The sequence below is a fragment of the Apiospora phragmitis genome (genome assembly GCF_038363925.1).
Source record: "Apiospora phragmitis strain CBS 135458 chromosome Unknown utg000005l:1.0-4161743.0:1.0-4166827.0, whole genome shotgun sequence".
Lineage (NCBI taxonomy): Eukaryota > Fungi > Ascomycota > Sordariomycetes > Amphisphaeriales > Apiosporaceae > Apiospora > Apiospora phragmitis.
In genome coordinates this window covers 237,069-256,587 of record NW_027117403.1, presented here as the reverse complement: position 1 = coordinate 256,587, position 19,519 = coordinate 237,069, and the positions used below count along the sequence as shown (strand labels likewise).

Below are 19,519 nucleotides of genomic sequence, written 5' to 3'. Positions count from 1 at the left end.
AAGTCGAATTTTCACCATAGCCTACCTAGATCTTGCTGGGATGATGTCTATATGTCCCGAGCCTCGCAGCATTCCTAGCTACTGGCATAATCATATACAGACGAAGGATGGAGTGCTGATTCAGGCCATCCCTCTGAGCACCCGGCATAATAATGGCAAAGCGTTCATCGACGACCCCGACAGACGCAGCGTGTGACATACCGAGGACAGCTCGTAACCGGCTCCGCGCTGCAGTCCAATGATAGGGCCTATGGGCGCATGGAGCCTACGACTGAGGCGGTAGTGGTAGTTTAGTGGTGGTTAAGGAATGCGTCTGGGATATCAGACGTAGTTCAGCAAACTATTACATATTGGAAACATGAGAGGGACGGCGCAAGCTAACTGAGCAAACGTGCGACAAGATTCTATGAGAAGCTGCACCATCTCCCGTGAGCCGTGTCTCATACAGAGTGTGATACGCCAGCCTTTGCCAGTATCCAGCAACCCCCCTTTCCGATGCGTTTCCCTCCTTCATAGGCCATTTTGACTACTGAGAAATGTCTTCCGACGTCAATTCAATTGCTTGCAACCGCTTGTATCATCCATGGCACACATTTCAAGGTGGCCAGATAATGCCATAGAATGCCGAATACCGTCAGATAACCATGACGTTGTTTCCTTGGTCAACATAGGTCCTCCAGTGGAACTCTGATCATACGAACATAGGAAGACTTATGGAAAGCTAGAGGCCGATATCCCTCGCGGAAAACGTCTTGGGGATATTACGGTGATGCGGCTCAATTCACATCCGCCCAAGTTCATCTGCCTCTTCGAGTCACAATATAGGACTATGCTTTGCTAGGTAAGCGACGAGAGTCTCCATGGTCCCATTGGCTCGTGATATAGGGGGGCCATGATGTGCCAGCACAAAAAAAAAGCAGACGAGCTATGAATCTTATACTTCCTTCCCCCTTTGCTCGACCGGATGCGATACATATCCCTTTTGCTGCATTCCGAACCTACTGCGACCGAGGCGCCTGGCATGCTCCGTAGCTTTCATGAACTAGTCAGGCACTTGTAGAGCCTATAGGGAAAACGAGGATTAATTCAGTATAGTTAGAGAATTATTATAATGAATATCAGAATTCGATTTGAGCACAGCTGGTTAGTAAAGTAGGGAACGCAATCTGCTGGGGCTCCACTACCAGCTTATTGTACGTACAAGTTCAGTACTACAATAAGCACATTTTCTTCAACTTCAAGAGCCCGCTTGGCTTAGTGGTAAAGCGCATCACTAGTAGGAGGTTTCTGACCGACGACATGATGAGATCACTGGTTCGATTCCAGTAGTGGGCAACATAATTTTTTTTTGGTTCATCAGATGCGTTTATTTCATTTTCCTCTTTTCCCTTTGCCTTCTTGAAAAGAATCAATTTTTGAAACCGGCAGTAGTAGTTCAACGAAGTTGTGATCTTCTACATTCGAATTGCAAAACAAGGCACAACTTGAAATTCTCGGTACGGAAAGCTATGACCTCTTGTGTGGACGAGCGAACGCGCCAGGCGCAATATCGCCCGCCGACTCTGTGACACGAGGTGGTTCGTGACCTAATACTTTCTCTTGCTCCTCCCCTGGCAGAATGCGTACGTACATAGTTGATCTAATTTGACTGCTGTATCTTTGCGTAAGTAAGCAACCTTCAGTCGACTGATCGATAGTTGAAATTCGGATAGTAATTTGTCAATGAAATCAAAGGCCATCCATCAATTGGCCATGATAAACACGGGCGAAGGGGGAGCACGTGCACGCCTCTTCACGATTCATGCTACACATCCGAAGCCGACGCGAACCTAGAAGTTTGATATCAAGGCCAGCTGCGCTTCGCAATGCTCGTACCCTTCGAGAACAATGGTGAAGGTTGGAAACGAAGTCCAAAAACTCAGATAAGATGGCGGGCGAATAACACCAACCTTACAGTTTGACCATCGTTTTGGCGGTGGTCACGCGAGCAGGCGAATTTCTGGGCGAATTGTGGAAAGTGCCCTTGAAAGCTACCCTGTGCAGGTACTGGGAAGCTATGAAGCTTCAGCTTGCAGTGCATGTGTCATAAGTCATCATCTATCCTCAGATTACTGGAGAATGCAACTGGCGAGCGAATAATCGGAGTGCGATTCAGGAAGACCCTAATGATCCAATAGGGCAAGGCTGGCGATTATCAGATCCGGGTCTTCAATGGTTGGATGGTTGGAAAGGGCGAGAGGAGAGCCGAGGCGATCTGGTGGACGGTCATGCTCCAGATTTCCGTCATCGGCCGTGGTCGAGGCTTGCTCGGTGGCACGGGGAAACCGGATAGGCGGGGCGAATCATAAGCCAAGCACCAAGGGGGGGGGCTTCCAGGGACTTTCGTCTGGTCCTCCCTGTTGGGCCCGAAAGCAACAAAGTACATGCGCAGAAATGCGCAAGCATGAGGCACTGGGAGGGTGGCAAGCTAGGCCCAGCTGAGCCTGAGCCGGTATCAGCGCCTCCGATTTTTACCGGATGCGGGCCAATCACAGGCCTGGCCATGTCACCACCCATCGGCCCCCAAGCCCCCAATTTGAAGAAACCGTCGCACTCCAACTGAAATTTTTCGGGCCAAGGTGATTGATTTGATTGTGTCTAACCATACCGCTGGCAGCCAATGCGTTATCGCTGATAAAAGTAAAGCCCGCATTGTTGGATTTCAAATTTCTCCAGAATAGCCTTTTTAGCTTCTCGTCCCCCCCTCCCCAAGACCCCCCCTGCCACTTCTTCACATTGATTAATCTTCACATTGGGCTTGATCTTTTTTCTTCTTTCCCATCGCCAATAACAAACACACGTTCATTATATACCAATAAACATCTGGCGACGGACCGACGGTTTTCTGTTGATACTCTTTTCGATATCATTCCCGTCGTTTTCCACTATTCCTATCATCGGCAATAGACCAGACTTGGGTTCTCATCCTTGACTCACTTTCTGCCTGCATCTCCACTGGAGTAAGAAAACGAAGACAGAGCAACACCGCGTCTGCCGGATCTCCGGCCACCAAGTAGAATCCAACTCAAAACACATTAACAGTCTGACTGACCAATTAATCCTCGGTCGGTTTTGTTGTTTCCACTCGGGGTCTTTTCGAGTTCATCTCGGATTACTCAATCAAACACACACACACCTTCTACACAACCGCCAAGATGAAGGTCTTCTCCAACTCGGTTACCTTCAACTACTCCTGGAGGAGGTATCCATTGCCAATTGGCAAAAATACGGTCCCTGGAACGACAAGTCCGCCCATGTCATCGCCGTCGACACCCTCAACCGAAGCGTCGACCCCGAAACCGGCATCCTGCGCACCGAACGTCTCATCACGTGCCAACAGTCCGCCCCTAAATGGCTGCAGTCCCTGCTGGGCAGCTCCGACACGAGCCAGGTCTTCGAGACCTCGTACGTCAACCCGGCCGAGAAGACTGTCACCATGGTCTCGCACAACCTGACCATGTCGAACCTCGTCAAGGTCCAGGAGACGGTCGTCTACAAGCCCCTTAACGGCAAGCAGACGCAGTTCGTGCAGGACGCCCGCATAACGGCGCTCTGCGGCGGCTGGCAGCGCATTAAGAACAACATCGAGGACGCGTTGGTCACCCGCTTCCGCGAGAACGCCGTCAAGGGCAAGGAGGGCTTCGAGTGCGTCCTCGCCATGAGCCGACGGGCTTTTGCCGAGGAGCGCGAGCGCGAGCAGAGCGGGCAGCTCATGATGGCTTGAGATGCCCATGGCCTCTCCTCATTCTCTACAGCAACACAAAACCCGTCCGCCGCCTCTCCTCTTGCAAGCACGTGAGAGCGCGCCGGCAGCTGTACCCTCCTCCGGACAAGAAAACTACGATAGACGACTGCATTTGGCGATGGCGTTTCAGAGGATTTGATTCCACGAAAGAAAAGTTTCGGCGTTACATGGATTACAATACCCACCAATTGATTGGTTTACGGTGGAAAGCGACATATTGGGGTCACTGTCCTTGAACACACCGCCGAGCTTTGAGAATTGCGAAGTACTTAGACATACATAGAATTAGACAATCAGTAATGTTGACTCTACTCAACTCTGCCAATATGCCCCTCAAAGTTCCACCTGCTGCTCATGTGCCGCGTATCTATCAATAGTATGACTTCTATAATCTATATGCAGAGATAGGTAGGTGTCGTGTCTGCCAAGCACCATGTACGCCATCCACAGCTGTTGCAACTAAGTACTAGGAGTACCCTTAGCGGCTGCTGACCGCTCTCTACACCGGGACTCGTAGTGCTTCAGTAACCTGCGTGTGTCGGCATCCAACCTCGCCTCACTTTCTGCTTCTTCCTCACCGAGCGCCCTGCGCGCAAAGTCGGCGCCTTCGTCAAACCGGCGGAAGAAATACAGCTCCTCGACGGCATGCAGCAGCTCCTGGGTTTCGTGTTTCTTAGGCTGTGGCGCCAATGGCAACTTGATGGTTTTCCATATCTTGAATCAAAATAATGCATAAGTTACTTTGTTGCTTTTCCCAGGAAGGATGAGTCACTTGGGGGATGGCTTATGCGGTTGTTGGGGGGAAATGGGTTGATAATCAGGGAGTCAGGGAAGACAGACCAGAGAGTAGTCATATCATGGAGACATATTGATGCGTTGGCAATGCGCGGGGATATCGGGATCGGGGGGACAAAAACAAGAACTAAAAACACTCACATCTCCATTCTCGACCTTGATCCTGTAGCCTCTCCGCACTGCCTGGAACTCCTCTTCGGTCTGCCCCGTCCGATCTGCCGGCGGCGTCGGATCCGTGGCCGTGGTACTGGCGCCGGCTTCGGGGTCGTGTTCTTCATCGTCGGCTAAAGTGATGGAGAAGAGGTCCGACTCCAGGTCCGACATTTTCTTCTGGCTTCTATGTCCGGGTTGCAGGTGGAGCTTGATGATGTATGTTACATCAATTCAACTTAGATCTTATTCGTGTCCTCCGTTCTTTCACAAGCAGGCCCAGGGCGAGAGAGAATAAAATGAACTATTGTCGCGTGACTGTGGGTAACGGCCTCATAGAGAAGAAATGCTTATTTTAGATGGCGACAGAATTGACATCAGCGTGGAGAGTTGAGCGGCTCCTATTAGTGGGGTTTGGGTTTAGAGGGTGAACTGGTGAGGGGCAGGCGTAGCTGGGAGCAAGTTGCAACGACAGCTGGGGGCTCAGAAAGAAACCATCAACTAAGTAATTCACGAAGCATACCAGGTACTCATCTTGGCCAAGCTATACTGACTGTCATCTGCTTATTTCTTCTTATACCTATATAGTACTACGCCTGTCTATTGCTACCATATTGTACCGTTTTGCTTGCTAGATCCAGATCGCCCAGGATGGAAGAGCAGGTCACTCGTTTAGTAGACAAGGCCTGGGAGGGTTTCCAGAATACAACAGAGGACCGCCGCTATTGTGAGTCCCCCCCCTTTCGGCAACTCGATGAAATCACGTTTCATTTGATTTCACTTTCCATAGAAACGGCAAACAAGCTTGATCCATGGTCGCAAAGACTGAGATAAATATAAAGATCTGACATGGCATTACAGTAATTGCGATAGCTGGCATCCCCGGCTCAGGTACGTTACCTACTTCGGCACCCCGGCTTTCGTTCCCACACATGTCATGAACAGAATACCCTCCACTCAGGGGAAGCAACATGGGGTCATGCGCTTCTAGGAGTCTTGTACAATAGACGTTTACTGTTCTTTAACTTACCTACCTCTACTCGTTCTTGCAGGCAAAACCACGCTCTCCCAGATCGTAGCCGACCGTCTCAACGCGCGCCACGCAACACTACACCCCGAAGTCCCCGAGCCAGTCCCCGTCGCCGCCTTCGTGCCCATGGACGGCTACCACCTGACGCGCGCCCAGCTGTCGTCGATGCCGGACCCGGCGCAGGCGCACGCGCGGCGGGGCGCTGAGTTCACCTTTGACGGCGCGGCCTACCTCAAGCTCATCCAAGCGCTCCGGGCCCCGGACTCTATCACGTCTGGGCAGCCGATCCACGCGCCCTCGTTCGACCACGCCGTCAAGGACCCCAAGCAGGACGACATTGTGATTCTGCCCGGCCACCGCGTCGTCGTGCTCGAGGGCAATTACTTGACGCTGGACCGCGAGCCCTGGCGCTCGGCGGCGGCGCTCATGGACCAGCGCTGGTTCGTCGAGGTCGACTTCGCGGTCGCGCGGCGGCGGCTGGTGGCGCGGCACGTGGCGGCGGGCATTGCGCAGGACGAGGCCGAGGCGGGGAAGCGGGCGGATGAGAATGACTTGGTGAATGGGGAGCAGATCGTGCGGGAGCGGGTGGGCTCGGTGGACGAGGTTGTGATGAGTCGGGAGGATGGGGATTGGGGGTGGTGCAGAAGTGAAGGGATGGAGGAGGGTCCAAGAAGCTTTTTTAGAGAGGAAGGAAGGTAGCGGAGACTGTGTATTTGCCAGCTGGATTTCTTGGGAAACTGTATGCCTATCTATTGTACGTACGAAGGGAAAGGATCGAGCTATGAGAAATGAATTATACGGTTACAAAAGGGGTTGCCACCAATAGGTATGATTGATTGATTTAAGCATGGAAGCTAAGGTTAGAGAGCACTTTGGTATTGACACGATCGGTAGTTGGCATCGTAATAGTGCTGAGAAAACAGCTAAGCTTGCGGACAATTTCGGCAATGCTCTTGACGATGTCCATTGTTTAACTGGAATACACGTATAGAAATCATACAGAAGGGCTACTTGTGAGATGCTTCAGTTAAGCACGGGGCCGGGGGCAGAGCCGCCCTTTTTGTGATTGGTTCAGTGGTGGGGCCACTTCGCATGCTGCATAATCGCTTTTTGAGCGCTATCTAATCAGCCCCAGAGAATTTTTGGAAAGCACCCAAACTTGCAAAGCGCCAGTACCTTCTGATCGACACTACTGATCAAACATACAGTCGCGCATCTTTCAATTGAATTTCTTTCGTGGGATTCGCTGAAATTTGTCAAGATGGCGCCCAGAGATTCCTCAGACTCTTCAGACTCTTCTTCACCAGAGCCTGAGTCGAGGGCCCCTACATCACCGTCCAGGAAGCGCAAGTCCCAGATCGACCAAATCGAAGTCGATCTGCAACTCCCCGAGCCCCCGTCCAAGAAAGCGAAACGTCTCCTCAAGAAGGGCAAGCCGCTACCCGTCAAACCTGCAAGCGACGACGAAGCCGAGCCCAATGATGGCCTCGAGGTGCCCGCCGGCAAGGGCGGCAAAGCTGCCGGCAAAGGCGAGAAGAAGTCCAATCGCTCCGAATGGGGCGTCTGGATAGGCAACTTGGCTTTCTCCATGACGAGGCCCGAACTCTTCCAGTGGATAGTCGACAGCTCGGGCGGCGCGATAAAGGAGGAGAACATCACGCGAGTCAACCTGCCGACGAGCAAGAACGCGCCACCACCCCGTGGCCCGCGGCCGTCCGGTCCCCAGAACCGAGGTTTCGCCTACGTCGACTTCGACACCGAGGCGGCCGCAATGGCGGCGCTCTCGCTCACCGAGACGGAACTGAACGGCCGCAACGTGCTTATAAAGAAGGCGACCAACTTTGAGGGACGGCCGGAGAAGAAGGCCGAAGCAGACGCTCCCGCAGATGGTGGGTACGCCGACGGCGCTGCTGGTGCCAATGGCGCCGCAGCCGCGGCCAAGAAGAGCGCCCCGAGCCGCAAGATCTACGTGGGCAACCTCGGGTTCCAGACGACCGAGGACGACCTCCGGCACAACTTCGACAAGTGCGGCGAGATCGACTGGGTCAAGGTGGCTACGTTCGAGGACACGGGGAAATGCAAAGGCTACGGCTGGGTCAAGTTCAAGGAGCCCGAGGCCGCTGATTGGGGCGTCAAGGGTTTTGTCAGGATCAAGGAGGAAATAGAGACCGAGGACGACTTCAAGGAGTCCAAAGCGGAGGATGCAGAGGCAGATGGGGAGCCGGCCGAGAAGAAGTTCAAGATGCGCAAGTGGTGGGTCAACCGGCTTCACGGCCGGCAGCTGAAGGTCGAGTTTGCCGAAGACGACCAGGTCCGGTACAAGAAACGGTACGGAAAGGACAGGCCACGGGATCAGCAAGCACCCAGGGGCAAGCGGCCGGATGGTGACGACGGCGACGTGCACCCGGAGAGAAGGTCGGCGCTCCCCAGGAGACCAGAGCCTACAAAAGCACCCAAGAAGGTCTACGGCGACGAACAGGTTGCAAACTACCTTACTGGTGGCATGGTGCAGGCACAAGGCAAGAAGACTACCTTCGATTAAACTACTCAGACCTATGTATGGATAGGCTCATCTCATGGGACAATCAGAACCAAAAGACAAGACTGGACACCGATCCAAGACAGTGTGCCCTCTCCTTCAATCTATCTCGCAGTGGTTTCCCGTCTCCGCATTTTACCGAGCGACGGCGGGCTGCATACCCTATATTACTCGGTTCATAACCCGAGAAAGTGACCCAATTTCCATCGACTCAGCTGACTGATCCCCTCTCTCCCTCCTATTCACCCTTCGAATCGGCTAGGCTGCCCTGGTGACTGGACTGCTGTACATCGAAATTAATTCTGTCACAATGTGCCTCTCTGGCCTTTCATGAGAGGCATGCATGTCCGTTATGCTACGTCACTAGCTTCTGTTCGTATGTGAGACAGGACGTATCTTTGTTGTTGTCGCTATCAGCCCCATCCGCCGCCAAGACGTCAGCCCATCGCATCATTGCCCGTCCTAGAGATGATGCCTGCCGCCACAAGTCTGGGCACACACCCAACGGGCCTTCGGCGGCGATGGTTTTCGGACTTCTGTGGGGTTGGGTTGGACAGCGTAGAGTACGGGCGTCACCTTGCAGCTTTCCCCAAAAGCTGTGCAGATTCGCGATGGGCGGTGCATTAGCATCGTTGGCGAACATACAACAGCTACCTACTTCAGTAACGTAGCGCAACTCCCAGATTACGGATGATACGGCTGTTGCATTTCTTTCTCGCTTACTGCTGACCGCTTATTGCGATCTTCCATCCTTGCGATTATTGCGTGTTGTTGAATCTGGGCTCTTCATGTTCACGACGTTGCAGCTCTGACTAGGCTATGCTCGCCTACTTGACAGAAGGCGGCTCTAATTACTCGCATCGCCTGCCGAGTAATTCGCCTTCTCCTCAGTGCCGGTAGTGGCGCAGCCTCATATCGGTCTGTACGACAAGGAAACCGGGTCACGGACATTACCTGCAATAGCAACCTGCATTAGCAAAGAAAGAAGGGAAAATCTACGAACCGGTTTGCGTACATGACAAAACCCCGCCTTCATCTACATACATACAGCACACTATTGAGTCAAGCGTCAAGCCATGAAAAAAATAAAGGTGTGGTAAGGTTATCCAGACCATCTAAGATGCAGCCATCTACCTACCCGTTCTGCTCTACCGGTTGGTTGACATGCTACAGCCTTCTTACCAGCACCGGAAGGTGTCGCAGCAGGCAGCAAATGTTGACTATTAGTCTGCATATTTGGCTCCCTAGCTCTGCACCCGTCCGACTCGGCACATATTCTGGACGGATGATCCACCTGGCCGGTAGCTCCAGCTAACTCTGCCACACCACACCCGGGAAAGTGATCCGCGGGCTTTTGCCATGGATGCCATCGCCAAAACGCCCACCCGACAGCCAGGTTACGACTTGGGGGGGGGGGACTCAGTGTCTGCTCGTATCCCTGGGTGAGCCCGTTCGTCATCTCACTCTCACCCCTCCATGCCACCTAGGCAGGCACCGAACAATAACATTGCTTCTTCCCCGCGCGCGTGATCGAGGTCAGATAAGCTGATCTCGGCGTCAGATGGAATGGGACGAGGATGGACTTGGACGACGTCAGACCCTTATACCGGACCCTGCACTATTGGTTCTACCCTCCCTAGAGACCACTTGCATTATTGCGTGATGAGACTATGGCATACTCGTGGGTTGTTGCCATGGTCTGGACCAACGGGCGACTCGTCGTCCCATTTCACCTGCGTTATGCATGGATATACATATGCATTCTCCGGTCTAAGTCGTTGACCGAGCTCACTGCCCATGCCACCCACTAACTTGCCTCTGCAAGTGCAACTGGCCAAGCGGTATCCGTTCCGAGACCGCCTAACACGGGGGTCTACGATGGAAGCCATACTATAAATATGCTCAAGGTTTCCCGTCTTCCACGGGATCAGGGAACCGTTGTTACCAGAGTCTCGATAATACCCCTCCCCCAGTCTGACATTGACATTGCCGTTAGCCTTTCTCATTACCGGCAAGCATCCCATATCTCACTGTCTATCCTGTGTGTCTCCTTCCCTGTCGATACCCTAAGAAAGTTACAGGAGCTCCCACAACCATGAATTGCCTTCCTTCTTTCCTCTGCCCTCTGCTACTAGCAGCAACCGTTTCGCAGGTCAGCGGGCTCGCGTTCCCGCAGCCCCTGTCCCCGTCAACGTCACCGGGTGTATCGCCCCGGCAGGACACAAGCAACATGCCGCGGCCGCAGATCGGCAGCCTGCCCTACGGCGTGGACATCACGACGTGCAACCTGCCCAACCGGGTGGCCATCACGTTCGACGACGGCCCCAGCCCCTACACGCCGGCGCTGCTCGACATCCTGGACCAGAACAACGTCAAGGCGACTTTTTTTATTGTCGGCAGCAACGGCAACGGCGTCATCACCGACGAGGCCACGGGCATGCCCGCGACGCTGCGCCGTATGCACGCCGCGGGCCACCACATCGGCTCCCACACCTGGACGCACGCGGACCTCGAACCGCTCACCACGGACCAGCGCCGCGCTGAGGTCGAGAACAACGAGGCCGCGCTCGCCGCCGTGCTGGGCCTCGTGCCCACGTACCTGCGCCCGCCCTACACGTCGTGCGGGGCCGGCTGCATGGCCGACCTCGGCAGCTTCGGCTACCACGTCGCCGACTACAACGTCGACACGCTCGACTGGGAGGGCGACTACGACCGCGCACGGCAGATCTACTCGTCGGCGCTCTCGGGGGCGGACCCGCAGACGGCGTCGTTTATTAGCCTCGAGCACGACATCCATGAGCGCACTGTGCACGAGCTCGCGCAGTATCTCATCGATACGGCGCGGCAGCTGGGCTACCAGCTCGTCACCATGGGGGAGTGCCTCGGCGACCCCGTCGGGAACTGGTACCGGAATCCTACCACGGGCCAGGCTTGGCAGTAGAGAGATGAGAGATGAGAGATGTAAAGTTCGTGCATGCAGCATAAGGGATGTACAGACCGTGTAGTGTGATTGGATGGGAGGTTTCGTTCCGCCGAATTCTTAGATCAGCGTACGCGAAAGAAGTGAGATTGAGCTAAAGTTGGGCTGGATAAGACAAAATAGCGTGTTCGGAACGTTGTTTTCTAATCCGAATTCTGGTCTTTGCGATTTCACGAGTTAAGATGGCGGCGCATAAGAGCTGTAGTCTGGAGTCAAAGGAGGGCATCAAGCAATTGCAAGTCCTTGACTCGCGCCCGCTTGAGATAGGCTGGATTCTTGGGTCAAATTAGCCTATATGCATATTGCGTAGACTAATGATGTGACATCGCTGCATAACCTTTCCGCATTCCTCACGAACCAGAATGCACTTTTGTTTGACTGAAGTCAACGCATCTTCCAACTCAATCACATACATGCCTGATGCCTCCTACGAACTCATGGATTGGACGACTTGGCCAGATGGCAGAACTGAATTCTACCACGCTACTGCGCTCACTGCGGCAATTGTCGGATTGGCCAAGTAATGACATACATGAACCTGGAGCATGCTTGAACGGGAGAATCCTTGGACGGGAGGAAGCGTCAAGAAGAAACCCGAGGCGTTCGGATGAGATTGTGTTCTGTCATTCAATCATCCTTCGATTCATGCAAGCCCACGCTAGGAGAACGGGAGGCAGATGCTCATATGCGGGCCTTACTCGAAATCCCCCCGGCACGCGGAGAATAACTGTAATCGCTAAGATAGATACATGATGATGTCCATCGAAGCATCCAGACCAGAGAAGCTGCTGCAGTTTCGACCATTACAGTTCGCATGGAAGAAGAAGAGCAAAAACCCTTTTCTCTCAGACCAGTTTCTCTTCATCAGTACCTCTCCATAATCCACTGCCGCCGTTCGCGCTCCTCCAGCCCCCCCAAGAACCCGATCTCGGCCTTCTTGACATCGACGTACCGCTGCACGAACTCAGGCGCCCCCAACTGCTCCAGAAGCGCCGTATCCGCCTGCAGCGCCGCCAGCGCCTCCCCCAAGTTCGCGGGAACATGTCCGTGATCCCCAACTCCCCCCGCTGCGCCTCGCTCAGCCTAGCCGGGTCCGACGCGCAGTCCCTCCAAACCATAGGTTCGTCAGCCGCGACGCCCAAGCAGCCCGCCGACAGCAGCGCCGCGGCCGCGAAGTACGGGTTGGCCAACCCATCCAGGCACTTGACCTCCCAGTGGCTGCTGCCCGTCTCCGTGCCCGTCCCCGTAGGCTCGCCGCCGCACTGCCGCAGCGGCGCCTCCTTGTTCTGCCGGCCCCACATGACCCAGCGCCCGCCGCACCAGAAGCTGTCGAGCATGCGCTCGTAGCTGGCCGGGCTGCTGTACGTGAAGGCGAGGACGGCGGGCAGGTGGCGCAGGATGCCGGCGTAGAATGGCTCGTACACCTGCGGCGGGGCATCGTCGCCACCCGACGAGGATGAGGACGAGGACGAGGCAACGGACATGTGCACGTGCGAGGCCGTCCCGCAGCTCGCGGCGAACGGCTTCGGGTGCAGCGTGACGCGGAAGCCGTGGCGCGCCGCGACGGACTCGATGATCTGTCGCGCGTGCACCAGCGCGTCGCACGCCTCGAGCGGCGACAGGGGCGGCAGCACGATCTCGTACTGGCCCGGCGCGCTCTCGGCGTGGTACTGCTCGATGTCGATGCCCGCCGCGGCCAGGGCGTCGACCAGCTCGCCGTCGAGGACCGTGTTGAAGCTGCCCGGGCGGCCCGTGTCGGCCAGGACCCGCGCCATGGCCCAGGCGTGCCCGTCGTCGCCCTGCAGGGGTAGGAACTTTTCGTTTTCTTTAGCGCTCGGGGCCCGGTTGCGCTCCATGACGACGAACTCGATCTCGAAGCCGAGCAGGAAGGTCAGCCCTTGGTTAGTTCCGGCCCGCTCGACGACGGTGCGCAGCAGGGTGCGCGGGCACAGCAGAGTCTCGGCGCCGTCGGGCTCGCGGAACTCGCTGAAGCAGCTCAGGTGGCGCGGCGCCGGGCCCGCTCTTAGCGAGGCCCAGTCGACTTCCAGACGGTACATGCCCGTCGACGTGATCTGGGGGATCGGCATGTCGTTCTGGAGCAGGCCGAAGGCGGCCATGGTGTTGGTCCAGGTCCCGCCGCTCTCGAGTGACTTCAGCACTTGCTTCGCGGGGATGACGCGGCAGCGGGTGCTGCCGGTGTAGTCGAACCATACCAGACGCAGCCATTTGCTGCCGGTCTCGTGAAATACCTTGGCGACGTCGCGCTTTGACTGGGTCGATGATTTGTTAGCAGATTGTGAGTTCACAAGGGTGGTCGTTGAAATCGACTCTGGCTTGGGCAGTGTGGTCTCGGTCTGCAGGTTGTAGAGTTTCTTGGAGTTGGTGAACAGAACGCCCTGTGCCAGTTGAAGAGCCTGCTGCTCATTCAAATCTCCTTCACGGACGAGGTCGCAGAGAGTCTGTCTCGCGTTAGAAGCATTCTAGTAAGTAGGGTATTGAGAACTGAGAATCTTACCGTCTCGAGAACGTCTCTAATCTGCGTTGTGGCCAGCACATATGTCTCTGGAAACCAATGGCCATCCGTACTCCAGAGTATCTTGGACCACGGGCACAGCTCGAGGACCTGTTTCAGAACCGATTCTTGCCCCTGGCGACTGATGAACGGGAACACCTCGCCCACGTCGGCATAGACGTTGGGATACATGGCCGCCAGGTAGCCAGCCTCTCGGGTCCACGGGTAGCTGGCGTGCAGGATAACGATGGGCACCGTGGGGTAGTCGGCGATGAAGGTCTGCAGATGCGAGGGCGACGACTTGGTAAGGACGATGTCGTTGTCGCCCAGGCCCGTGTGGAACTGGATCGGCTTTTTGTGCTCGGAAATGCCCTCGGCGATGAGCTGCGCCGTGGAGTGGACGAACAAATGGTTCAGCGCTCTGTGTTGAAGTCGTATGAACTCTCCGCCCTGCATGATTCCGACCAGCTCCTCTTCAGCTGCGCTCGTCTGCACCTGCGTTATGCCTGGCACGTCGAGGCCCCCGCGGTAGCATATGATGGATTTGAAGCCCACGACTTCGGGATCTGCCAAGCACCGCCTGATCTCGCGCTCGAAGTCAGCCAGAATCGTCAAGAAGACGGTGCGAGTCTCCTCCTCCCCCTTCATGGTCGCCACGCAGCGCCGTATGAGATCCGTGGCCAGGGCTTCGATCCGCACGATGCGCTTGCACTTGCTGGTGACGAACTGGTCGTGCCAAGCGTAGTCGTGGGTCTCGTCGCCGCTGTCCAGCCCGTCGTCGAGCAGTATGGTCTCGATGCCTTGCATGCAGTTTTGAACCCAGGCAGTCCAATCGCCGGACGAGCCGGCAACCTGTTGCGAATGACGCTTTGCTTTCAGAGCCGACTCTACGGCGTTCCAGGTCGGCTCGGTGTCCAGCAGCCCGGCCAGCTGGTTCACGGCCCGTATGTGGGCGAGACTGGACCGGGTGTCGCCGAGAGCGTCTCCATTCGCCTCTGTGGCTATGGAGAGCAGCGAGTGCTTGGCCTGGTGTTCGGTTTTGAGCAGGGGGTGGGCATGATTGTCCACGATGGGCGTGGTGCGGATTGCATTGCGAAGCGCCTTGAGATCCATGGCAGCTTTGGTATGTGTGTGTGTGTGTGTGTGTTAAGAGCCCTCTATAGGTGGAATTGCCAATCCAGAGATGGATCCGTTTCATCCGATTGTGAAGACTTGAGTGATTTGACAGTGTTGACTATTAGGGACAACAGGAAGTCCTTCCATACTAGTTAGTTGGCTGTGACCAAAAGCGGCTTGAAGTGTGCTTACATACCTTGCCTTTTAATGTACATCTGTGTGGCTTCAGAAGGTGTTTGCGAGACGGCTGGAAGATGCTCCGATGAGTGCTGGCTGTGATTGGGGAACACAGGGCCCCTTGATTGATTTTGGATGACACATTGTGCATTAGCTCTTGTCATCACATGCTTCTCAGAGGGCGCGCGCGAGATCTTCCACCAAGATATTGGCATTTGGCGCTGCCAATATGCCTCTGATTCCATTGAAGATCGAAGCGACGGTTACGAACAGTGCATATAGGGCGATGGGCGACGGGCGACGGGCGACGGGACCTAAACAGACCGTTTCGGTGGTGCTGACGCGGGGTTTAGCGATCTAACACGTCAAGCTTTCCTTGTACGGTGTAACCTGAACCTATCAACATACGGAGAAAGAAGGAGGAGGCAAATATTGTTTGAGAAAAACAAACACGAAAGTGCTCAAGTTATTTACACAAACAACATGAAGATCAGCAAAACCAACAACGGAAAGCTGCAGCGATTTCCTCTTTCATTCCTTGGCTTTAGTTTCAGCATAAGTGAACTTGCCCCTTTCCCCATCTTCCCCTCATTTGCAACATCCATTCTCGTTTGCTACGCTCCCTCTTCATTGGACCCAGTTGATCGACAGATCTTATCCCATCAATCAACCTAAAACCCTCAGCCCGCTTTCCCCCCCAGACTCTACGACACGGTGATGCTGGACGACCCGCTGCTCTGCTTGCCCTTGCTGGTGTACCCCTCGGTCGCCAGGATCATGTAGTCGTGCTGCCCCAGGTTCATGCCGTGCCGGGCCCACTCGGCGTAGTGGTTGCCGGTCGTGATGGTGCCGCCGACGCGCGGCTCGGCCCGCACCGACCAGAACTGCTGGAACGTCGCCGTCCCCACGATGCTCGGCTGGTTCACGCGCGTCGACGTATAGATCGTGTAGCTGCCGCCGTCCGACGTGAAGTTGCCCTTGGCCGTCCACACCTCGTTCGGCGCCAGGTCCCCGTGCGCGTCCACCACGTAGTACTCGATCAGCGGGTTCCGCGTCCAGCCGTAGAGGGCGAGGTAGCCGGGGCCTTGCGGCTTGTACGTGCCGCTGTATTGCACGGATCTGCCGGTAGGTGGCTCCGTGAAATGATTAGTCACGGTAAATGGTAGTGGTGTTTCGTCTGAAAAGATGACAGCAGTGGTCGAGCGCTGAAATGGGGAAATGGCAGACAGAGGTCTACCTACCTAGCTCCACCTCGGCCCCAGCCTTTGCCGCAGACGAACCCCCCGGGCCCGGACCAGTCCACCGTGTAGGATCCACCGGGGCCGTTGTTGCAGCGGTAGTTGATGCCGCCCTCCGACCACGACGAGAAGGTGTAGCCCTGGCGCGCCATCACGTCGCTGATGTGGTCAAGGCTTGTCGGGGCGCCGAGTACGCCCAGGACCAGCGAGGTGGCCGCCGCTACGAGAGAGGTGATCTTCATATTGGTTCGATGGATAGATTAGTCGACGAGGAGCTTGTGGATGATAGAGGGCCTATGCGCGAATAATTCGTCTTCTGGTTCGGTTGCCGTGATGGAGTCCACATCCTCCCGTCACTTACCCGAGCTCACTCACTCATATATAGATATTTATAGATGCTTATGGCTGCGGCCGTCTCAAAGTGCCCCAGATCTTGGCGTTCGAATTTAGCCGTAGGGTTTCAGCTCACGGCATGTTTCGACGTGTGTGCCAACACTGCCGAACGCCTGTGCAATTTTGTTGATTCGGAAGATGGGGCCAATCTATTTTGATTGTTCTCCCCCCTTTCTGGCCCAGCCAATGGGATTTTGCGGGGTACCGAAATGTGACGGAGCTCTGGCAGTGTAATATAAATGGCACTCGAGATGTGACTTTCAAGATCTAATCATCCTCCAGGTACCCGAGGTACAATATCTCGATGGAATTAGATCAAGCTGGATAGCCGTTGGTCACTCTTGCCGCGGAGCCAGTAATATTTGAGGCAACAACCACTGAGCTTCGGTGGAAACTTGATGTATATAAAAGGAACGGATAAATGTGATTATGCTTATCTTATTGTGTGGTACCCATACCTTCTAGAACCACGAGCAATATCTGTGCATCCGGCTAATCACTTATGTAAGGTAGGCATATACTAGACATCCCTCTGACCGAGTTGATAGCAGAAACATGACCAGCGGGGATTAGTCAAAATCAAATATTCCATACTTACAGTGCATTCAAATAACACCCACTACTGCATGTACTCAATACGATGTATCTTTGTGATACTACGGGAGGCATCAGAAAGGATATCCAAACATCGATATTAGTAGGCCTCACCAAGAACTACGGACAGCCACTATAGGGAAAGCATATTCTATGCTCATGATGTGGTAGCCTCGAGTACCGACAACCCAACGGGGAAGAGGGCCCATTTATTGCTGATTCATTTCTTCCACGATTCATTCCGTCTTGGTGCCATTGGTTTGCTTCACCCATTGCCTCGCCACCAACCACTCCTTCAACACGCCGTTGAACCGGTCCGGCTCAATGATATGATGCAAGTGACCGGCCGGAATCACTTCCACCCTATCCACCCGCTCATCCATCCCCGCCTGCCGTTCAATCTCCGCACTGGACTCTACCGCACACGTCACGAGCCGAGGAACCATTATTTTCCTTTTGTTGTTGCTGTCCTCACCGCCACCGCCACCGTCCCCTCCTGGAGTTATTGTTGTTGTTCGGGTCCGGTACGCGGCCCCGGACTCGCCCAGGTGCGCCCGCAGCTGCTTGAACGTCTCGACCACGACGCGCGGCGCCACGACCCACGCCCGCCGCTGGTGCGCGGGCGCCAGCCACGCGGGCGTCCCGTGGTCGGCCGCGTACAGGCCGGACGCGCTGAAGAAGTCGGTCGCCGCCACGGCCGCCCGGTCGGGCGGGTCCGCCGCGTCCAGCCGCGCGACGACGTGGTCCATCATCGGGGGCGTCATGGTGTAGGCCGCGTCGACCAGGACGGTGCCGCGGACCAGGTAGCCGTGGCGCTGGGCGAGTTGGTGGGCGACTACGCCGCCCAGGCTGTGGCCCATGACGATGGCTTGTTGTTGGTGGTGGTGGTGGGTGCCGTTATTATCACGGTTGCTGCTGCTACCGTGGTGGACGCCGAGATGCGCGAGCAGGGCGGCGGCGTCCTCGGCCAGGGTCACGGGGTCGAACTTGGTGACAGCGTCCGTCACAGAGCTGTGGCCGTGGCCGCGGTAGTCCATGCCGATGACCCGGAAGCCGAGAGACAGGAGGAAGGGGATCTGGAACGCCCAGTCGGTTTGGTCGCAGACCCATCCGTGTAGGAGCAAGACCGGTATCCCGTCGTCAGGGCCTTCTACACTGTAGTAGATGTCGATGCCGTCTACGGCGGTGAAGTACCCTCCGCCTTTCATGTTGGCTGGGTTAATACTGGATCTATCAGTCGGAAAAGGGGGCAAAATTGATCAATAGACAGTTGAGCATCAGCAACTGCGAGAAACAAGTGAATTCTTGGCATCACTCGAGGTGTCTTGAGCTAGGAACAACCCTCTTCGAGGTGGCAGCTTGCTTATATATATTTGGGCATGGCCACTTAGTTCGGGGACTTTTGGTATAAGTGGATACTGATCCCGGATTCACTGGGGTTACCACCAAAAGCACTTATACCTAGAGATAACAAATCGTAATGTATTTGTCAGCCGTAAAGAGAGTTCACTCCGGATAGGTCTCCTACGTGGAACGATATGCATGGGGTGACTGTGGACAACACCCATCATACGACGTTTCAGGCAGAAATAAAGGCACCCCTTCCAGGTGGTGGGATATTGGTTGGTCGGCGATACAGGTGGCGAAGAGGGATACCCTCTTTACTCTAACTGTGGCTTGAGCGATAACTTACTTCGCTACTTGAATAGGACGCCTTTACCTTACCCATCCGACGTAGTACACAAGAAGGGTAGCTGCACTGACTGGCAAGGCACTGATATAGGAGTATCTCCAGCTAGACGTCACTTTGGCGCCATGGCGACCGAGACGGGAGAGCCACCAGAACAGAAGTGAGAAACTCCAGGCCAGGTGGGTACGAGAGGGGCAGGGTGTTTGCTAGAGGGTCCACAGTCAGCTCTAAGGACCAGACTGGACTTTCCCTTCTAAATCGTGAAGAGAGAGAGAGAAAAAGAAAAAGGGAAAAAGGGAAAAAAAAAGGGAAAAGGGAAAAAAAAAAAAAGGGAAGAAGAAAAGGATTACTTGATGACCATCGCTGGAACCGGATGTAAAAGCAAGTTTATCAAGCAATCACCGAGCCTTTGCAAGACGAACTCTCCTGCGCCAAACTTGAACTCCGTTGGATTTGCTCTGGTACGTTAATTATTCTACCACTATATGTGAGACGCAATGAAGCTTCTGCCTCAAGATAAA

General features: G+C 55.0%; 8 protein-coding genes across 8 annotated transcripts; 4 read left to right on the top strand and 4 right to left on the bottom strand.

The window, feature by feature from the left end:
* Nucleotides 1-3,194: 3,194 nt before the first annotated feature.
* Nucleotides 3,195-3,763, top strand: PG994_004163 (MSF1; the record flags this gene model as incomplete). Its single annotated transcript, XM_066855572.1, has 2 exons — nt 3,195-3,215; nt 3,242-3,763. 2 exons carry the CDS (start codon nt 3,195-3,197, stop codon nt 3,761-3,763), a joined length of 543 nt encoding a protein of 180 aa, XP_066717739.1.
* A 480-nt stretch (nt 3,764-4,243) lies between these two features.
* Nucleotides 4,244-4,903, bottom strand: PG994_004162 (uncharacterized protein; the record flags this gene model as incomplete). The annotated part of the gene is made up of 2 exons (XM_066855571.1): nt 4,244-4,498; nt 4,721-4,903. 2 exons carry the CDS (start codon nt 4,901-4,903, stop codon nt 4,244-4,246), a joined length of 438 nt encoding a protein of 145 aa, XP_066717738.1.
* Nucleotides 4,904-5,380: 477 nt separating this feature from the next.
* On the top strand, nt 5,381-6,458 carry PG994_004161 (uncharacterized protein; the record flags this gene model as incomplete). The annotated part of the gene is made up of 3 exons (XM_066855570.1): nt 5,381-5,456; nt 5,591-5,620; nt 5,782-6,458. 3 exons carry the CDS (start codon nt 5,381-5,383, stop codon nt 6,456-6,458), a joined length of 783 nt encoding a protein of 260 aa, XP_066717737.1.
* A 562-nt stretch (nt 6,459-7,020) lies between these two features.
* Nucleotides 7,021-8,301, top strand: PG994_004160 (uncharacterized protein; the record flags this gene model as incomplete). The annotated part of the gene is made up of 1 exon (XM_066855569.1): nt 7,021-8,301. One exon carries the CDS (start codon nt 7,021-7,023, stop codon nt 8,299-8,301), a length of 1,281 nt encoding a protein of 426 aa, XP_066717736.1.
* A 2,092-nt stretch (nt 8,302-10,393) lies between these two features.
* PG994_004159 (chitin deacetylase) lies at nt 10,394-11,239 on the top strand (the record flags this gene model as incomplete). The annotated part of the gene is made up of 1 exon (XM_066855568.1): nt 10,394-11,239. One exon carries the CDS (start codon nt 10,394-10,396, stop codon nt 11,237-11,239), a length of 846 nt encoding a protein of 281 aa, XP_066717735.1.
* Nucleotides 11,240-12,142: 903 nt separating this feature from the next.
* Nucleotides 12,143-14,903, bottom strand: PG994_004158 (glutamine synthetase-like protein; the record flags this gene model as incomplete). Its single annotated transcript, XM_066855567.1, has 3 exons — nt 12,143-12,298; nt 12,394-13,737; nt 13,794-14,903. 3 exons carry the CDS (start codon nt 14,901-14,903, stop codon nt 12,143-12,145), a joined length of 2,610 nt encoding a protein of 869 aa, XP_066717734.1.
* Nucleotides 14,904-15,787: 884 nt separating this feature from the next.
* Nucleotides 15,788-16,563, bottom strand: PG994_004157 (Endo-1 4-beta-xylanase A; the record flags this gene model as incomplete). Its single annotated transcript, XM_066855566.1, has 2 exons — nt 15,788-16,202; nt 16,325-16,563. 2 exons carry the CDS (start codon nt 16,561-16,563, stop codon nt 15,788-15,790), a joined length of 654 nt encoding a protein of 217 aa, XP_066717733.1.
* Nucleotides 16,564-17,544: 981 nt separating this feature from the next.
* Nucleotides 17,545-18,516, bottom strand: PG994_004156 (uncharacterized protein; the record flags this gene model as incomplete). Its single annotated transcript, XM_066855565.1, has 1 exon — nt 17,545-18,516. The coding sequence occupies one exon, from the start codon at nt 18,514-18,516 to the stop codon at nt 17,545-17,547; it is 972 nt and encodes a 323-aa protein (XP_066717732.1).
* Between the last annotated feature and the right edge of the window lie 1,003 nt (nt 18,517-19,519).